This window comes from Microcebus murinus, chromosome 10, assembly GCF_040939455.1.
Source record: "Microcebus murinus isolate Inina chromosome 10, M.murinus_Inina_mat1.0, whole genome shotgun sequence".
NCBI classification, from domain to species: Eukaryota; Metazoa; Chordata; class Mammalia; order Primates; family Cheirogaleidae; genus Microcebus; species Microcebus murinus.
The window spans coordinates 49,816,307-49,834,720 of record NC_134113.1 but is presented as its reverse complement, the minus strand read 5'-3'; the positions used below and the strand labels follow the sequence as shown (position 1 = coordinate 49,834,720).

The following is an 18,414-nucleotide window of genomic DNA, read 5'->3' as shown; positions in this document are numbered from 1 at the left end:
GACCAAGAAAGCCTTTCCTAAATTCAGACTTTCTACTATGGATGCTATAAAAATTACATTACTAAGAAATTCTTCAGAAAGACAACTTCAAAAAGTGTTTGAAGTGTCCAAAAGCTAAAAATCCTTCCCAGCTGCATGTGACCTGCTCAGTTTCCAGTCTGTCAGTAAAGGCCTGGACTTTGGAGTACATCTCTCTCATTAACACCATACAAAGAATTTCTAAACAGGCTGGCTTTAAGACATTAGTTGAACACAGAGGAAATCAGAAAATTTATTGAGAATAATTTTTAATCAAATCAAATCCCATTACTGTGGGGGAAAATGGTTTGATTCTTCCTTTCTACCAGTGTCTCAATTTTGCGAGACTTATTCCTATGTGTAAATAGTGCAGCATATTTTATAGTCACTGCAGAAGTTCAACTACGATTACTACATAAACCCCATTCTAATTTAGTAAATTCCTCTTCCTCCTTTTTAATTTTGAGTATCTTGCCTTTTTTTTTCTCCCAAGAGATGTTTAATTAAACTGGTAGTATAATCTAAGGAAAAAGGACAACTTCCACTTTAAAAACAAAACAAAAACAAAAATCGCCATGGCAGCAGCCCCTTCATATTCTGAGAAGGCGGCAACTCAGACACTTGGGTTCTTTTGACTGGAAAACGCATTCACGTGATTTTTGTTATGAAAAGAAAAGCCTCGGGTATATCAAAGTGGGCACAAGTTGAGGCAAAAGAGAACTAAATTGCTCTAAATAATAAAACAGAGGAATTCTGCAAGTTATTGGTGGGGGAGAGGGCACTGGAGAGAAGAACCTGACATGGGGAGAAAAGAATAGCCAGAGACATTTTGGGAGTTCCAAAATCCAAAGGAAACTGTATTTTAAAACCACAAAACTGCACCTGTGGTTATGACATGAATTCCCTGGGAGAATTTCCCCACCAGGGTCTGGTTTAAGCCTGTGCTAGTGATTATGTGCTTTCTATTCTACCCTTCTTCCTCTGCAGCCTTTGCTGGACCACCTAATGTGGGGACTTCTATTTGAATCTCTCACTTAATATGAGCCCACATCCTTGTGTTTGGTCTATACTTGAAAGTTAAAACTGAAGTCCCTAAGTTACTGCCTCTGAGCATCAATTCATAGGCTTACTGCCCTGGTTTTTATATCCTTCCTCATTTTTGTCTTCTAGGGTTTTTCCTGACCTTGGGTAAGCTCAGCTACATACTTCAAAAGAGTTTATTAGGCTGTATTATATTCTCCAGTAGTTCTAAGGATTTTGTAGTAAGAGAAGCTTCAGGTTTCTTAGTCTTCCACCTAGTAGAAAAAGAAGTTGCTCATAAAATGCCTGGATGTGAAACTCCACCTAGGATCAGCACCTTCGCTGAAATAGTATCCTTACCTACAACCTCCAAGATTTATATAAAGATAAATTTAGTTTCATCTTGGTGTATTAAAGAATAAAATAAGTTACTATAAGCAGTGTTAAAAAGCATAGAGGGGCAGAAAGAGAGTCAAAGTGGGAGGAGATATGGATTATCTGAGCCTTAGTCCCTTTCAGCTCAACTAGCTAACTTCCCTTTTTCCCTCTCCTTCTGACTGCCTCTCAGCTTGGCTCCCCAGAGATGTCTAAAACCACAAGAGTTAGTGCAAACTCAGGGAATTCACTGTAATGACAGAACAGGAGCCAGGCAAGCTGACTTTTTACCAAGTCAGTTATGGCTAAAAACTCTTGAGGTTCTCATCTAGATAAACCTAGGGATTCTGTTCTCCGTAAAAAGGGATTATGGAAGCCCAGTTTAGCCTAAATTTACACTCATTCCTAAAATTAGTAAGTGCACACACACACACACACGCACACAGGCACACATGCATGCATACACACACACGCACACACACATAAAACACACAAAACTTTCCCCAATCTAGGGAAATATTTTCTTCCTCTCTGAAACCCTACAGCCAACCAACACTCAATTTAGTCCTGGACTCTTGCCGTTTGGAAAGGAGTCCTAAAATACATGAATAAAATACTTCCATCATAAGAAGTCCTAGAAACCCTTTTGGGAATGTTCGAGGCCAATATTCCTAGAGAGATCCACAAACAAGCACACATTGAAATCCCCAGTGCAAGTCAGATTCAGTGTAAAGAGTCCTGAATTCCCTCCTACCACCAGCAGTCCTCTGATACAAACCCAGCCAACTGTGATGTCTGTATGCTCACACCCCGTGGCTCCATCATTCCCTGCCCTGCAGTGGATGAAGCAATGCCTCAGATAATGTGGTGTCTCTGAGATGATCCCAAATGTTCTCTCAGTCATATCCATTTGTTCTAAGAACTTATTTTCCTTCAAGCTGACATTCCTACTTCAAAGTGCTCACTAACTCAAATGATGTTTTTCATAAAAGTTAGTAATATGTCTTTTATAAATGGTTATTTAATTTTTTCATCTGTAGAACTAAAGCATTTATCCCTTGCTTCTGTTTTTGTTTTTTTTTTAATGTAGCACATTTAAGACATCCTCTCAATAAAAGATCCTTTTCCAACAAAGATGAGCCATATTGGTGAAGAGTTCAACGGTTATATAAGAATCTGTGATATTGTATTTAGCCTGAGAATAAAAGATAACCCCTTTCAATTTCAGTTAAGACACACATAAATTCTACACTAACTATTCTCTTATTTCCTGTGCATACTTCCTCTTTCTTTCAATTTTCAAATTCAGCTTGAATGATAACATACAGAAACTAGCTAACAGGCATATGAAGAATGATTAACAGTGTCAACCACCTTTCAGATCTGGCTGTATTACTAAAATTCACTTCTTTATAGTTCATCTCCTCTATTATTGCATAAAATGGAGATTGAATTAGAATATAATATGAAACAAGTGGCAAAACCTCTCTATCTTCAGTCTCTCGATCTGTAAAATGGAAATAATAGAATACCTATTGCATAGGGTCATTGTGAGGTATAATTGAGACAATTCTTGTCTGTTACTAAATGCTCAATAACTGTTAGCTCTCATTTTATTATTAGCAGTTGAGTGCTTTACAGTGTGCAAGGAATTATTTATTACTGCATTTAATTTACTGCCTTCAAATCTGCTTCTTTCCTCAGAATAAGCATTTCTGGTTGGCACAGAACTCATTAGTTCTATATTAAAAAAACAAACAGGCCGGGCGCTGTGGCTCGCGCCTGTAATCCTAGCTCTTGGGAGGCCGAGGCGGGCGGATTGCTCAAGGTCAGGAGTTCAAAACCAGCCTGAGCAAGAGCGAGACCCCGTCTCTACTATAAATAGAAAGAAATTAATTGGCCAACTGATATATATATAAAAAATTAGCCGGGCATGGTGGCGCATGCCTGTAGTCCCAGCTACTCGGGAGGCTGAGGCAGAAGGATCACTCAAGCCCAGGAGTTTGAGGTTGCTGTGAGCTAGGCTGACGCCACGGCACTCACTCTAGCCTGGACAACAAAGTGAGACTCTGTCTCAAAAAAAAAAAAAAAAAAAAAAAAAAAAAAAAAAAAAAAACAGAATTAGATAAAAGTCAGCTTTTGAGCAAAATATATATTTTATATACTATATAACTCATTATTTCTATCAACAACTTAAAAAGTGTAATTTTTACATAGGTCCCTTCTTCTGGTCCCAGTGCTCTCAGTACACAAAACTTCACAGAGAGACCTTTGGTGGTGTTGGGTAATTCAAATTATTACCCATTCTGCTACCACGGGCACTGCTCCAGGGCTGAGGCATATGCTGACTAGCCACAGCTTAGATCTGTGACTACATCATTTCAAAATAAATAAAGCCATCATTCTAAGTCCAAAAAATAATTACAAAGTATTTTAATAACTTTCTGAAGCCTGAATATACAAAATCACATCCTTGAATTTACCATTTGCTAGTATGTACTGAAGTATAAATCTTGTGAATTATCTTTTTCCCTTTACCATGTACCTATCTTAACGGCAGGGGAAAAAACAATAAAATTTTAAATGAGCTTCCATTTCAGTATTGAACAGTGGTGGCCAAAATCTATACATAATATTAAAACAACTGCACACTGTAGAACTAGATGACAATTTTGCCTAGCTTACATTTGGAAGAAAGGGGTATTACTTAGCTCTCTGATCTATTGGAGAGAATAGATCAAAACCTTCCTTGGTAACTATTTCAGTGTACAACAAATATTTAAGGTGGTTTATTATTGTCACTAATCTAATTCTCAATGCTGTGGGCTAAGCCAATCTCCTTATATTTTGCCCTTAAAACTTACTGAGAGCAAACCAAGAGGAAATCATACTGAAAGACCAATCCTTGTGTTTCATTATATAATGAAAGAACTGGAAAAAGTTAGAAAAAAATCTGCAATCCATTTGATAGCACATCTTCATGCCATGGTGATCTGATAGGTATGGATCACAACCTTGGATTTCACACAGCGTGGCCCACTTTTAAAACAACCCATTTATAACAAAGGTCTCTCTGTTGGGACTGTCAAGAGAGCAAAATAAATGCCACCAGTACCAAACACTTTTATTTAATCAGGTACTGTAGAGCAATGGAATCACAAACCTAGAGACCTTCATCTTAGCCCCACTATATAAATCATGTGAATATAACAAATCAATAACATTTCCCGATTCTCTGTCACAGTAATGAAATTAATACCTTCCCTCCAACTACCCCATAGAAAAGACCCAAAGAATAAGGAAGAAATCTACATAGATGTTATGTACTTTTTGGAAAAAAAGATTCTAATGTCTTAAGTAAGAAAAATGCACAAATTATCCTTATTTAGGTTAGAATACTGGTAAAGGAGATTTAGACTACTACAAACCAAAAAAGTATTCAACTCTTATGGTTTCAAACATAACACTCACCACCGTAGAAAGGGAAAAGATAACCTACCCCATGTTCCCATCCATTAGAAGAATCGTGTTGTATATGTGAGAAAAAATGAAGAGAAATAGAATTGTGCTGAAGAACATTGTCATCCACGATCCATGATCCTCTCGAAACATTTTTAATCGGAGCAACTGACCTGAAATGCAAATATTATTCAAAATCAGTGTACACTGTAACTCAAAATGCATACATCTTTGCTTCATTTCAGTGAATCTCTATTATCTCACTGTGTTTTGCAGTCTTTGCCATAGGACTGCCTTATGGGTAAAACCACGATGTAATGTCCTTTTTGCGTTTTTGCAAGTAAATGACCATGAATGAAGCCCAAGACAACCCTCACATCACATTTCACCCTAGAATAAATAGTACTAATGTGAGAATCTAGTGTACAGAGATTGTTCATTATGCTGGCATGAAAACAGATGAATTAGAGCACTACTACCTGCTATTTTTTATTTCACAAATATGTTCTTGGTTCATACTGAAAGTACTTGAGGCAAATGGTAAAGAAGTTGCATAAGTTCTATATCATTTCCTTTAGTTTTCATAGATCTATTCCCAATATCAGCCAGATGATAAAACCAAGGCCAACCTCACTTATAAGAAGATCCAAGTGTTTAAAGTATCTGAAAACTTGAGAGTGAAAAATAAATTCTAAGTTATAAGACACAGTAGGCTTAGCCTCACTCTTAGCTAAAATAGTGTCCATACCCCTGTACAAGTATAATACATGCACAAGTGCCTGGGAGAGGCGGTCTAGTATGTGTGGTTGGCATTATGCTGGGTGTGGCTTCTGGCAAAATTTAATTTCCGCCCTGATGCCTAAAATTCCATTTACAAAGACAAATGCCAAAATTAGAGAGAATAATAAAATGCAAGTACTTTTAGGAGGAAAAATATATTAAGATCAACCCTTAAGTAAAAATTACTCATATCAGAATTGTCCAAAGAAATGTTGTGATTTATGGTAAATAAGAGAAATCAGGGCACCAGTATTATGAAAGGTGAAGAATTTGAAAAACCATAAAAGTAAGGAAAAAGTGAACATAGGTCACCTTGGCTCAAGCTCCCAAGATAAATTTTATCTATTATAGTTATCTTCATTGCTGAGAAAGTATTAATATGTCTAAATAACAATAAGGGAGATGATATACATATAGGAACTATAAATAAAATAAGGTAGACCTGAAAACTGAAAATAAAATTTCCTATGAGAAAATATTCCCTTTGTTTAATGACATGCCAAAGTTATGAAATATATACATTTCTTTCTGGAAATTCCCTCTCTAGGGACAGACAGTATCTCTCATATAGCTTACTGAGCATACAAAGGAATAATCTTTTAAGATTTAAATACTAAGCTTTCCCTTATATCTCACATTTATTAAAATAGCACTTTTTAAAAACAGATTTCAAATGTAATTATGCAAAATAATTCTTCATGGGCTGCAAACTTCACTTCGACCCTGACCACACAGATTACCCTAACCCCTGTACCCAGGTAATTGTGACCTCTCTCTCTCTTCAAGTGCTTCTTTTTTTATAAATTTTTTTTTATTTTTAATTATTATGGGTATCTAATGGTTGTATATCTTTATAGCACTTGAGCTTTTATTTGGAAATCAGGCTAAAAGAAAAATTACCCTAGCTAAAATTTTATTTTTTATTTTTTTTATTTTAGCGTATTATGGGGGTACAAGTGGTAAAGTTACATATATTGCTCATGACCCCCTTCCCCCTTGAGTAAGAGCTTCAAGCGTGTCCATCCCCCATACATTGCACATCTTACTCGTTGTGGTTGTATATCTGGTTTCTTGGCCTCTGCAAGAAAAGCAAAGGGCAAATCTGAAGGTGAGGGGGGACGTGACCATAAAACTAAAATAATAATATGGAAAACCCTATATTGAAACAATAGATACTAGCACTGTGAATTGTAAGATTACAGAACTTGTTGATTTAACAGAATCAATAATAATGGAAACCCAGGAATTTCTAAGCCTCCACATAACACATCGTCAGGAATATTATAAATAGATATTAAGCACAGAATGCTTGAGAGTAAAAACACATGCCATAAATATCTTAAAGTAAACTGTAAAGAATGTGTATTCATTCACTGAACAAACATTTAATGTGTGCCTAATACATGCCAGACATGGCTGTAGGTGCTGGAGATTCGGCTGTGAGTAAGGCAGAGAGTGCTCAAAGTCATTCATCATTTGAGTGTTTAATGGAAATGTGACCTTAGTTTAGACTCTTGGGCTCTCTTTGTTCTGGGTTCCCTTTGCTGCAGGCCCTTTCAGCTTCAAACCAAGACCTATTTATTTAATTCAATAGCTGATCTTGAAGAACTTCAAAGACCAGCAATTAGAGTTCCTTTAAGATTTTTTTTTTTTTTTTTTTTTTTTTATTTTTTTTTTTGAGACAGAGTCTCACTTTTGTTGCCCAGGCTAGAGTGAGTGCCATGGCGTCAGCCTAGCTCACAGCAACCTCAAACTCCTGGGCTCAAACGATCCTCCTGCCTCAGCCTCCCAAGTAGCTGGGACTACAGGCATGTGCCACCATGCCCGGCTAGTTTTTTGTATATATATTTTTAGTTGGTCAATTAATTTCTTTCTATTTTTAGTAGAGACGGGGTCTCGCTCAGGATGGTTTCGAACTCCCAACCTCGAGCAATCCGCCCGCCTCGGCCTCCCAGAGTGCTAGGATTACAGGCGTGAGCCACCGCGCCCGGCCTTCCTTTAAGATTTAAATGTGAATTTCTTTAACATAGGCATGTGTCAAAGAATTCACTAAGAGATGTACTTTAAAAAATCAAATAATAATGCTGGTGATTTAACAGTGCTTTGCAAATAACACATTGTGTATTAACTGTACAGGGGCTAAAATAATACAAAGTTAGTAAAAAGAAATGTGACAGTACCATTTATGCTGTCATTGCCAGGCTCATTGTCTGGCACTAATTTCAGCCATTAAAGTTATTAAAAACAAAATGGCAGGTTAACACAGCTTGAAATTCACTGGAAGAGCACAATAAAAGTGCTGCAATATATTAAGTCCAGAACTGGTGTCACCCAAGTGTTGAGTCAAATGGCATTATAAAAATTTCACATAAGCTATCTCAAGGTTAACTCAATGAGTGACACTCAAATGCTAAAAACATGTGCATATAGACTGCCATCAGTTCACTGTTCTCAGGAATGACTTTTTCATACAGTCTAAGCAAACCAAGAACCTTAGCACTGCTGAGGATGTCATATGAAAATATGCTGTCTGTCCTGTAGGGTGACCATATGTGTGGTTTGCTTTGGACAGCAGTGGTTTATAATTGTTGCCCTGGAATAATTAATAATAGTGACCTCTTCCTTTCTTAAGTGTACCAGTGTAGAAAATAAATGATATGCTCTCTTTCCTATAAGTCACAGAATTCCCAGAATTTTATAACACTTTCTTTTAGAGGAGTTTCAGGAGATAACCAACAGAAAACAATCCTTATAGATCAATGGAAGTTAAAAAGAAAATTACTAAGAGGGGTACACATTTCTGACATGGTCAAAAATAATTTTTATTTTAATCATAAACATATTTGTAAATCTGAGGATATATTTATGTTATTAATAAAATCTACCCAGACTTTATAGACCATCACCTTTAATATGGTCAAGGTGACTGGAAAATATAGTTTAGAATAATCAGAAGCATTAAGGTGGTCCCTACATATGTGATGGAGGTGAAGGTTAGAGGGCACAGGGATTGATGATTATGATGTTGGCTAAAGTCAACTGAAATGACCTACAACTTCAGAATTTTTCCTGAAAATACAGTAGGTTTAGAACCACTAAGACGTCATAAAATTCAAAAAAGGTTAATGATCTGAAATCATATTAAAATATAGGCTCATGACTGTAAGCCCAGCACTTTGGGAGGCCAATGAGGGAGGATCTCTTGAGGTCAAGGGTTCAAGACCAGCCTGAGCAAAATATCAAGACCCCCATCTCTATAAAAAATAGAAAAATTAGGCATGATGGCACACACCTATAGTCCTAGCCACTTAGAAGGCTGAGGCAGGGGGATAGCTTGAGCCAGGAGTTTGAGGTTGCAGTGAGCTACAATGATACCGCTGCACTCTAGGCAACAAAGCAAGACCCTGTCTCAAAAAAAAAAAAAGGCCAAAAAAACTATAAATAGATATATATACATACACGAAGCCTATAAGATCATATATGTTGTGGAAAATAGAGGCCGAGGTAGACAAATATAACAGGGAGAATTATGGACAAACTACTTGATTTATTGGGTTTGTTTTTTTTTTAACTGCTGTGCTTTCATGAGTAAAAGAATAAAAAAGAAACATTACCTTTCTACCTGCCAGAGTTTTTCTAAATCACTAGTTCTAGGTCCCTTTTCTTCAGGAGTGGTTTCACAAGGAGGCCTGAGCAAATAAATAAACTAAAGCATTTCAGAGGAGAAGTATACATGTGTGCTTCCAGGTAACAGACAGGGGCAGCCCCATGCCTAGAAGGCTCTTAAAGCAGATCAGACAGTGCAAGGGCGTCTAGTTTCATAAAGGATATAAAGATTTATATGTCTCCAAGGTGACACAGCCTCATTTGGGGGTGATTACATGGATGCTGGTGAAGGCCAAGGTATCTAGGGGCACGGCTATGGAAGTCTATGGCTATGGTTGTCACAATGGGGACAAGGGAATGGCGCCAGGGGCAGCCACCCACCCCCATGAGGAACACAATGACCTGAATAGATCCCGGCCACCTTAGACAGACTCACAGAGCCAAAGAAGTAGTGGAAGACCATTACCCAGGCAGCATGAGGAGAAGGGGTGGAGAAGTAATTACAAGCTGAGGGATTTATTTCAGGACCCAGACAAGCCCTAAGACGTCTGTAAAACTTTAGTGATAGAAAACATGATCTGAAATATTATTAATATTGTACTCTCTTCTTATCTTTGTAAGCAGAAATTCAGAGCAAGATTAGTTTAGAGGAAAAAGTGCGGCATTACACATAAGACCCTGACCAGAAAATATAAGAGGACAAATAAAGGAGTACTTTCCTCACGGAGAATGCATACCAAAATTAACACCATTATCCATTAAGTTTTCTGCTCCCAAATCCCCATGTATGATTTGACCACCCATATACATAAGAAACAAATGGAATCTTCAGTTATTTAAAATAATATATTTACTTTGTTAGAATCAAAATATAGTCAAAGTAGCATAGCAGGCATTCCACATACTAGTAAGAATATGCTCCATTGCAAATAACAAAAACAAAACAAAAAACTAAGACAAGTTTAATTATAAGGAATCTTTCTTTATTGGCTTCCTTCTCATATTTTCTATCTTTTTTCTCAAATTTTTTCCCTAAACCAAACAAAATTAATTAATTAATAAAAATTAATTTTATGCATCCAATAAATGTTCAGAAACTAATGTAGATGTAGTTTAACTAAAGGAATGGAATGACTTCAAGCAAGGCTTGATCTAGCAATCAAACATGACTGAGGTTTGATTTATCTCTATTTCCAAGCTTCTATTTCCTCAGAGTGGGGTCTCATCTTAGCTCCCTCTACTTTCTCCCCCAGCACATACATACACAACTTTTATTGTCCCAGGATGACTGTAGCAATCCTGGGGAATGCTTCTTCATTTCTGTTCATGGAGGAAAAGATAACACCTTTGCCCTAGCATTTCTAGAGAAGTCATGAGATTCATTCTATTTGGGTTTGTTTGGGTCCTGAACCAATCACCACAGCCACAGTTATGAAAAGCTATGATGAGCTAAGCCTATGTAACATGCTGCACTCCCAGAGCCAGTTGCAATTAGTTCCCTGGCACCACCTTGACCCCCAAAGGCAAGTTAAGTTTGGCATGGTGCTGAAAAGGGTACAGCCATAGATGAAAGGCCCCTGGGTCCTTGAATCATTGCTTGGAAGAAAGGTGCCTGCCATGTTTTGGGCTTTATGTAAGTGAGAAATTCAATTGGTCTGCAGTCATTATATTTTGGGGATTCTTATTACTGCAACTACCATTATCTTACCAGATAAAAGATGATTGATAGAACAAAGGCACAGAGAAGGCAAGAAAGAATAGGGTTTAAATGGCCCACATGAAGTCTTTATTTCCTTTATCTTTTTTTATATCCCTGGTTAGCAGCAGAATATGTAATAAAATATTTTTATTGGATGAAATACTGATGGCCAGATTCTAGAAGGAAAATTAAGGCCTGCCCTCAAATCCTTCATAAGAAAAATTCTGTAAGTAAAATATGGAGAGAAAACACCTTTCTGGCAATGATGCACTATCATTGTTCAGACTGCTCACTCTTAGAAGACCTCAGGCCCAACACTTCGTATAATTTATTGTCTGCTGTGTGTGTACTACACCTGCCTATAAACTGCAGCACAGCAGGGACCACATTTGTCTTCTTTACCCCATGGCAGGGTACCTAGCACATAGCATGTCTTAAATATTTGTCCAATCGATAAAAAATGAAGGGATACAAAAACAAAGAAACAAACAATATTCCACTGAATGGAATTCTATCTTTCTAGAGCTGGCTCCTACTATACTTGCCCTGTGAGCCTTAGCCCTTCAGTTCTTTTAAACTGCACCCTCCTCCATTTCCTCCCCAATAGCCACCTCCTGAACTCTATTCCCTCTTATTTAGCACGAAATTCTTGTTTCCTTATCAGACTTTTCTTTTCACCAACACCCTAGCTCCCTGAGTACCCTATATTTGTCTTACACTTCTGCAAAACCCCAACTCTGATGTAAAGCTACAATTTGTTTTGTCTGCTTTTAGTAAATGTTGCAGAAAAAAAGTTACACCACTTGGTTGATAAGCCACTGCATAATCATGATCCCCAACTTTAACTGCTATCACAGCCCTGCATATTGACACTTTAATGCTTTTCCTGATCCTTGTCAATTCTATTTCTCATTCTCCTTAATACTGTTTTCAAAATTTCACCCCAAAACTCCTATTAAGCCCCTTTCACTTTCAGAATTTGACCTTGGTCCCAACCTCAAGGTCATATTGTTTCCACCTAACATAATTTCCCTCATCTTCCTGCTCACTCATATTCATCCACTTACCTACTTTCCTAGCTATCCCTTGTCCCTCAGAGGATACAGTACTCCTTCCAAAAAAGACCCCCCACACACACCCTTGTGCCTTTTTAAAACCACAGCCTCCCTTCTCTTGGGGCCTTGCTTCAGCCTCCTTTCTTTCCTTTGTATATCCAGTCTCTCCCTCTGTCCTCATTATATTTCCTCTGCCTCTTAAGGATCAACTCTTAAACTGATCCTAAAAACAATGTTTGCTTGACCCCATGTCCTTGAACTTCCATCCATTCTTCTTATCTTCTCATCCAGACTTCATGAAAGAGTAATCTTTATCACACCCACTGAGATCTTGCTTGCCATGAAAACACTCAACTGAAATTATCTGGCAAATTTCAATGACCTCCACCACTCCCTAATCCAGGAGGAATTGACTGGCCTTTAATTTACAAGATACCTTGGCTGTGTCTGACATAGCAGTTCTTCACTTTGTCTCTTTTGACACTCCACTTCCCTGGCTTCCCTAACACCAAATGTGCCTTTTTTTTTTTTTTCTATTTTCCTGATTATTCTCAGTCACCATTTTAGGCATCTCTTCTTCCATTTGTCCCATAAATAATGATGTCCCTGTGGTGTGTCCTCAGTCCTTGTCTTTCACATATCACTACATGATCCCATCCATTCTCATGGTTTTAACACCCAGTATCTCCAGCAGAGACTTTTCCTCCTGAGCTTCAGACTGCAATAGTCAGCTGCCCACTGTCCTCCACTCCTGGCAAATCAAACTCGATATACAAAAACAAATCCAAACTCTCCCACACACAATATTCCCCCACTTCCAACGTGACCCTTCCATCCCTGAGTCCACTTCTACTTACAAGTCTACTATCTTATCATTTTCCAAATCACTCCAGGTAGAATTCATTCTTGATTTTTTTTTTCTTCCTGTATACCTCCCATTTCAATGAACAGTCCTATCATTTTACATCCTTACATCCAAACTCTTCTCTTATAATTTAGGTTCCCATTGTTTCTTGATAAGACTATTGCAACAGCCTTCTAACTGGCCTGCTTTATTCCAGCCTTCTCCATCTCAAATCCATCCTCCATATATCCAATCCAAATTTGGTCACATCACCTCTTCACTTAAAAAAATCTTGGAAAGATCACCACTCCCCCATAATTTCAATCTAAGCTCTTTAACATGGTATGCAAGTCATCACTTGATTCAACCCATGCTTACCTCTCCTCTCTCACCACTCCCCACCTTTCACTCTGTTTCCATCAACAGTAACCAGGTTGTAGTTGCTCACACTGAATTTCCAGCCTGGGATAATCTTCCTTTCTTTCCATCACTAGACTAACTCCTATATCTCCTGTAAGCCTTAAAATACAGATTAGAGATGATCTCCTCATCTTCCTTATTAAATATTTTATATATTGGAGTAATGGAAAGAGCTGATAGGATGGACTCTCTTGGGAGGTAGTTCCTTTCAGGGCTGACAAGGAGAAATGGCCACTTGCCAGATATAGTTTAATGGGCTGGATTACATGACTTTTAAGATCCAGTCCAATTCTGAGATTGTATGATTTGTTTTGCCACTGAGAGATTAGCTCAAAATCTATTAACCCAAAAGACTGTTAGTTCCAAAAAAAGTATTATCCTTACCCATTAAAAGAAAAAGTATTCCTCCTTATGTTTTATCTGTCATTGTATGCTTCTCTAATATATAAAATGAACCTAAAGTGACAGACTGATAACACTCTTTAAAGGCCAAGTTAATACTTAACATTTTAAATATTAGAATACTTGACAATAAATGTAAGCCCTATTTCTTATGGCTGAAATAAGAGAATAAAAGATAAAATGAAATTAGATAATAGCACTTGAAAATTAATGGAAATTCATTTCCAATCAGGCTAAAACAATTATATGAAGTATTCATCACAGATTTGTATGAATTTATAGCTTATAAAAACATGATATAATTTTTCTCTTTAATGTTTACTAATTTGAAAATGACAGCAGAATAAAAATAAGTGAAATAAGAGAATTATTCCATGAATGGGACATCAACCAAAAAAATTTTCCTAACAAACCACACCAGAATACCATTATTGGGGTAAGGATATTCTAGTTATATAAACATAGTTTTATATAATAAGTATGAGATCATAAAACTTTTGTACTCTAAGGGCACCATCCCATTAGTATTCAGATTAAATCTGTTATTTTAGTGTACAAAGAGAAATAAAAAACATTGAGCAGATGGTTATTACTCCTTATTAGGAATAGGGGCTTACTCATAAAATATTTACTATTCACTGAATTTAACAAGAAATCAAACATTGAGAATTGAAATATAATCATATATAATAATACTAAAATATTATTACAATGTGAAATTCAAAAGTTCTAGAAAGAAAGGAAAATAAGAGCATGGTTAGAAACAGCAAAAATGATACCGTTTTCAGATCTAAAGTTTAATGTCAATTTCAAAAGTGTGAGTATTAAAATAAATTTTTGGTAAACTGCAAGTCTACTAAATAGACACATGTTGACATAAATTATCCTCAGTAACACAGTAATAAACCTTCGATTTCATTGGGAGAGTCTAAATATTCAATTTTACCATTATAATGTGGCTTCCTCCATTAAGCCATCCTCACTTTCAACTAACTTAAATTGCTTATTGCTCAACAGGAAAAAAGACAACTCCAAAGGGAAATATAAGATATTCATTTATTATTATCTATTACTTTTCCTTTTAAGAAAAAAGTAGCCATAAAAATAAAAAAGAATGCTAAATTAACATTACATCTTAGCTTATAGCTCAAGATAGGATTGATCAGCAATCTAATTTATGCATTAATGTAATATTATGCTCTGTAATTTTGGTGGAATCAATTTGCTTTATATTTTATAGATATGTATTAAGTGAAAGCATATTAAATACCATTTTTAAGGTCAAATTCATCAAATATCAGCAATTTTATATTGTTCAACCTAATAAAAAAAAAGCTATCATAAGTTTAAAATAATTATTTAAAAAATGTAATTACTCAAAATTTGATAATAAAAATTTCTTGAATCTATTTTTCTAATTAGAGTAAAATGTAATAAATAAAATATTTTCTGAAATGTTAGAAGTTGTTATAAAAATTTTGGATTTTGAAATGGGCAATGGGATAGAAAGTATAGTTCCCTAGACTTAAAAATTAATATCGCTACTATTATTAAATTCTTACATCCTCATCATTTTACTGAAACCAATTCTGAAAAACAATAAAACACTTTTAAAAGAGGTTTTCATTTAATTTCAGGCATTATATTCATCCAATTCAAAATGAAACATTAGGCCGGGCGCAGTGGTTCACGCTTGTAATCCTAGCACTCTGGGAGGCCGAGGCGGGCGGATTTCTCAAGGTCAGGAGTTCAAAACCAGCCTGAGTGAAACCCCGTCTCTACTATAAAAAATAGAAAGAAATTAATTGGCCAACTAATATATATATATATATATATATATATATATATATATATATATATATAAATTAGCCGGGCATGGTGGCACATGCCTGTAGTCCCAGCTACTCGGGAGGCTGAGGCAGTAGGATTGCTTAAGCCCAGGAGTTTGAGGTTGCTGTGAGCTAGGCTGACGCCATGGCACTCACTCTAGCCTGGGCAACAAAGTGAGACTCTGTCTCAAAAAAAAAAAAAATGAAACGTTAAATTGTCAAGGCTAATCCCCTGCAGGCTGATTTTCATGATTGCTGAGCAATCCTGATCAATCAGTAGGTTGGATGCCAGCTCCCTGACTGTACACAGGGTGGAAGGGAGAGGAGGGTCATCCTTCCACAGACATAAATAATGGGAAAGCGAAACCTGGCCAGAGGCCAGATTCTGCCATGTCACCCACATTTCGAGTATTCCTATTATCTGCACTTATGTATTCAGGTCTCACTGACTCTTCCTTTTATCCTGAATTGGGTTTTCATTCACACCTCTCCACAAGTCCTCTGACTCTTTCAGGCTGGTGTCTTATACATGCAAACTTGCTATTCTCTTTGTCCATTCCATCCATAGATTTACTAAAGATATTAAAAATTCATAACATACGAGTTTAAATTATAGATTTAGTAGTATCAAACACAGAGAGCTGTTCATTACAGTTGCTATGCTTTTTATTCCCCAGTAATACCTCAGGATAATGTGGGTCTCCTGGGCTCTGTACTCCCCCAACCCTTTTTCTGACCATCACCTAGCTCTGCCACTTCCTAGCAGTATGTTAGGCAAGCATCTTAATCTTTCTGCTTCTGTTTCCTCATCATTAAAATGGTATGAGTGTCTACTTAATAGAGTTATTTTGAGAGTTAAATAAAAAGACTTCGAACAGACTTGGGACAGAGCCTGACATGTGGTAGACAACAGGTCTCTTGCTATTAGTACTTTTTAATTTTCTGAAAAGCACTCAGTTCCCTGAAAGCTTCTGTGAGCCCAGGATGAAGTCAGAGCTCCAGCTGCACTGTCCCTGGCCCTTCCCTGATCTCAGAAGATTTGTTTTTTTAAGATAGGATCACTCCTGGCTATTGTCTGAGGAGTCCACTGTAATATATGCAGGAGTTCTGATTAAATTCTGATTTCTCCCAGCCTCCTTTCCTTCCCCAGCCTTTACTTCTTGAGAAAAGGCTGCAGGGAAAAATGAAATGATCTTTTGACTCCTGCAGAAGAGTCTCACCTGAGTAGAACTTAGCATCCTTCTTTCTCCTGTGTCCTTCCTTCTCAAGGGAGAAGATATATTTCCTTTACTCATTGGCAAATTCTGCCACAAAGATGTCCTGATATTTGTTGAATAAAAGCAGGACGGGATGGCAGAGTCCTTGGAAATGAGTAATAAAGATAGTATTTAAATATTTAGTTCTAATTTTTCTAAGAGTTTTATATTAATTAACATATTTAATCTTCACGAGGGCCCTATGTGGGGGTATGGTCATTTGCATATTAAAGATGAGGAAGCTGACTGATAAAGCATATTTTATCTTAGGTCACACAGCTAGTAAGAGGCTGAGCTGGGGTTTGAATTTAGATAGTTTGAATTAATTGCCTTAGTTTTTAATGTGTTTAGTATCAGGTTGAGAAGGCATATTTGGATTTTTGTAGAAATCCACTAAATCTACGTTAATGAGCTTTGACTTTTTGATAAGTTTTTTTTAGTCGTCTGCAATTTAATTGTATTTTATTTGCAATATTTATAGTTCATATTCTGATTATAGAAATGATTGCATATTATAAAGGACTAAGAAAATATATAAAGTATTAAAACATTTAATTACTCATAAACATAGGATATAACAATAACAATATTAATGTTTTCCCCTTCAATGGGTTTATTTTTGGATTTTTGCCTAAGTTTTACAAAAACAGGCTTCATAGCTTTTATTTTTCCCTCAAGTTTTTATTATGGAAATTAATAAACACAGTTAAATGTAATATAGCTAAAATAATTTTGTGGAACCATCACCCAACTTTTTTTTATTTCAGCATATTATGGCGGTACAAATGTTTAGGTTACATACATTGCTTTTGCCCCAACCGAGTCAGAGCTTCAAGTGTGCCCATCCCCCAGACAGTACGCACTGCACCCTTTAGGTGTGAATATACTCATCCCCTCCATCTGCCATCCCATCTGCTCAGGACTTGATGAATATTATTAGTATATGCACACTTAAGTGTTGATCAGTTAATACCAATTTGATGGTAAGTAACTGTGGTGCTTGTTTTTCCATTCTTGTGATACTTCACTTAGTAGAACGGGCTCCAGCTCTATCCAAGATAATACTAGAGATGCCAGATCACCATTTTTTTGTGTGTGAATAAATAGGAATCCATGGTATATACATTTATCACATTTTCTTAATCCATTCATGTATTGAAGGGCTCTTGGGTTGTTTCCACATCTTTGAAATTGTGAATTGTGCTGCTATAAACATTCTAGTGCAGATGTCTTTTTTATAGAATGTCTTTTGTTTCTTTGCATCACCCAACTTTTAATTATTGTTAACATTTGCTATTCTTGTATCAACACCTCCCTAATATTTGCTTCAATATTTTAAAGCAAATTTCCAACATTGAGTTAGTATAATATTTATTGATTGTCAACATTGTCAAACATAATCATAGGCTTATATCCAAGACCAAAAGAAGGAGATGCTAGAAGCTACTTTAAGGTCTTCATTCTTTGCAGCTTATAGCATGGTACTTACTTACTTAACAAAGCTAGAGGGCACAAGAGAGTTGTGCTTTGGAGAGGAATAGTAATGAATTTAGTTTTCCAGCATAGAGTCTGACTTGCCTATGCCTTGTAGCTCTTTGTTTTTCATTTCTCTCTTAGTATATATACACTGAAAGTTCTATTGCTGGGACCA

The 18,414-nt window shown here is 36.4% G+C and overlaps 1 protein-coding gene across 3 annotated transcripts in view; it reads right to left on the bottom strand.

Moving 5' to 3' along the window:
- The window catches only part of TMEM117 (transmembrane protein 117), a 464,361-nt gene that overhangs the window by 352,594 nt on the left and 93,353 nt on the right, over nucleotides 1–18,414 (bottom strand). For all 3 annotated transcript variants that reach the window (XM_012746795.2, XM_012746727.2, XM_012747174.2), the window contains exon 3: nucleotides 4,913–5,045. In XM_012746795.2, coding sequence (XP_012602249.1) covers nucleotides 4,913–5,045 — 133 coding nt within the window. The remainder of the gene's footprint in view (nucleotides 1–4,912; nucleotides 5,046–18,414) is intronic.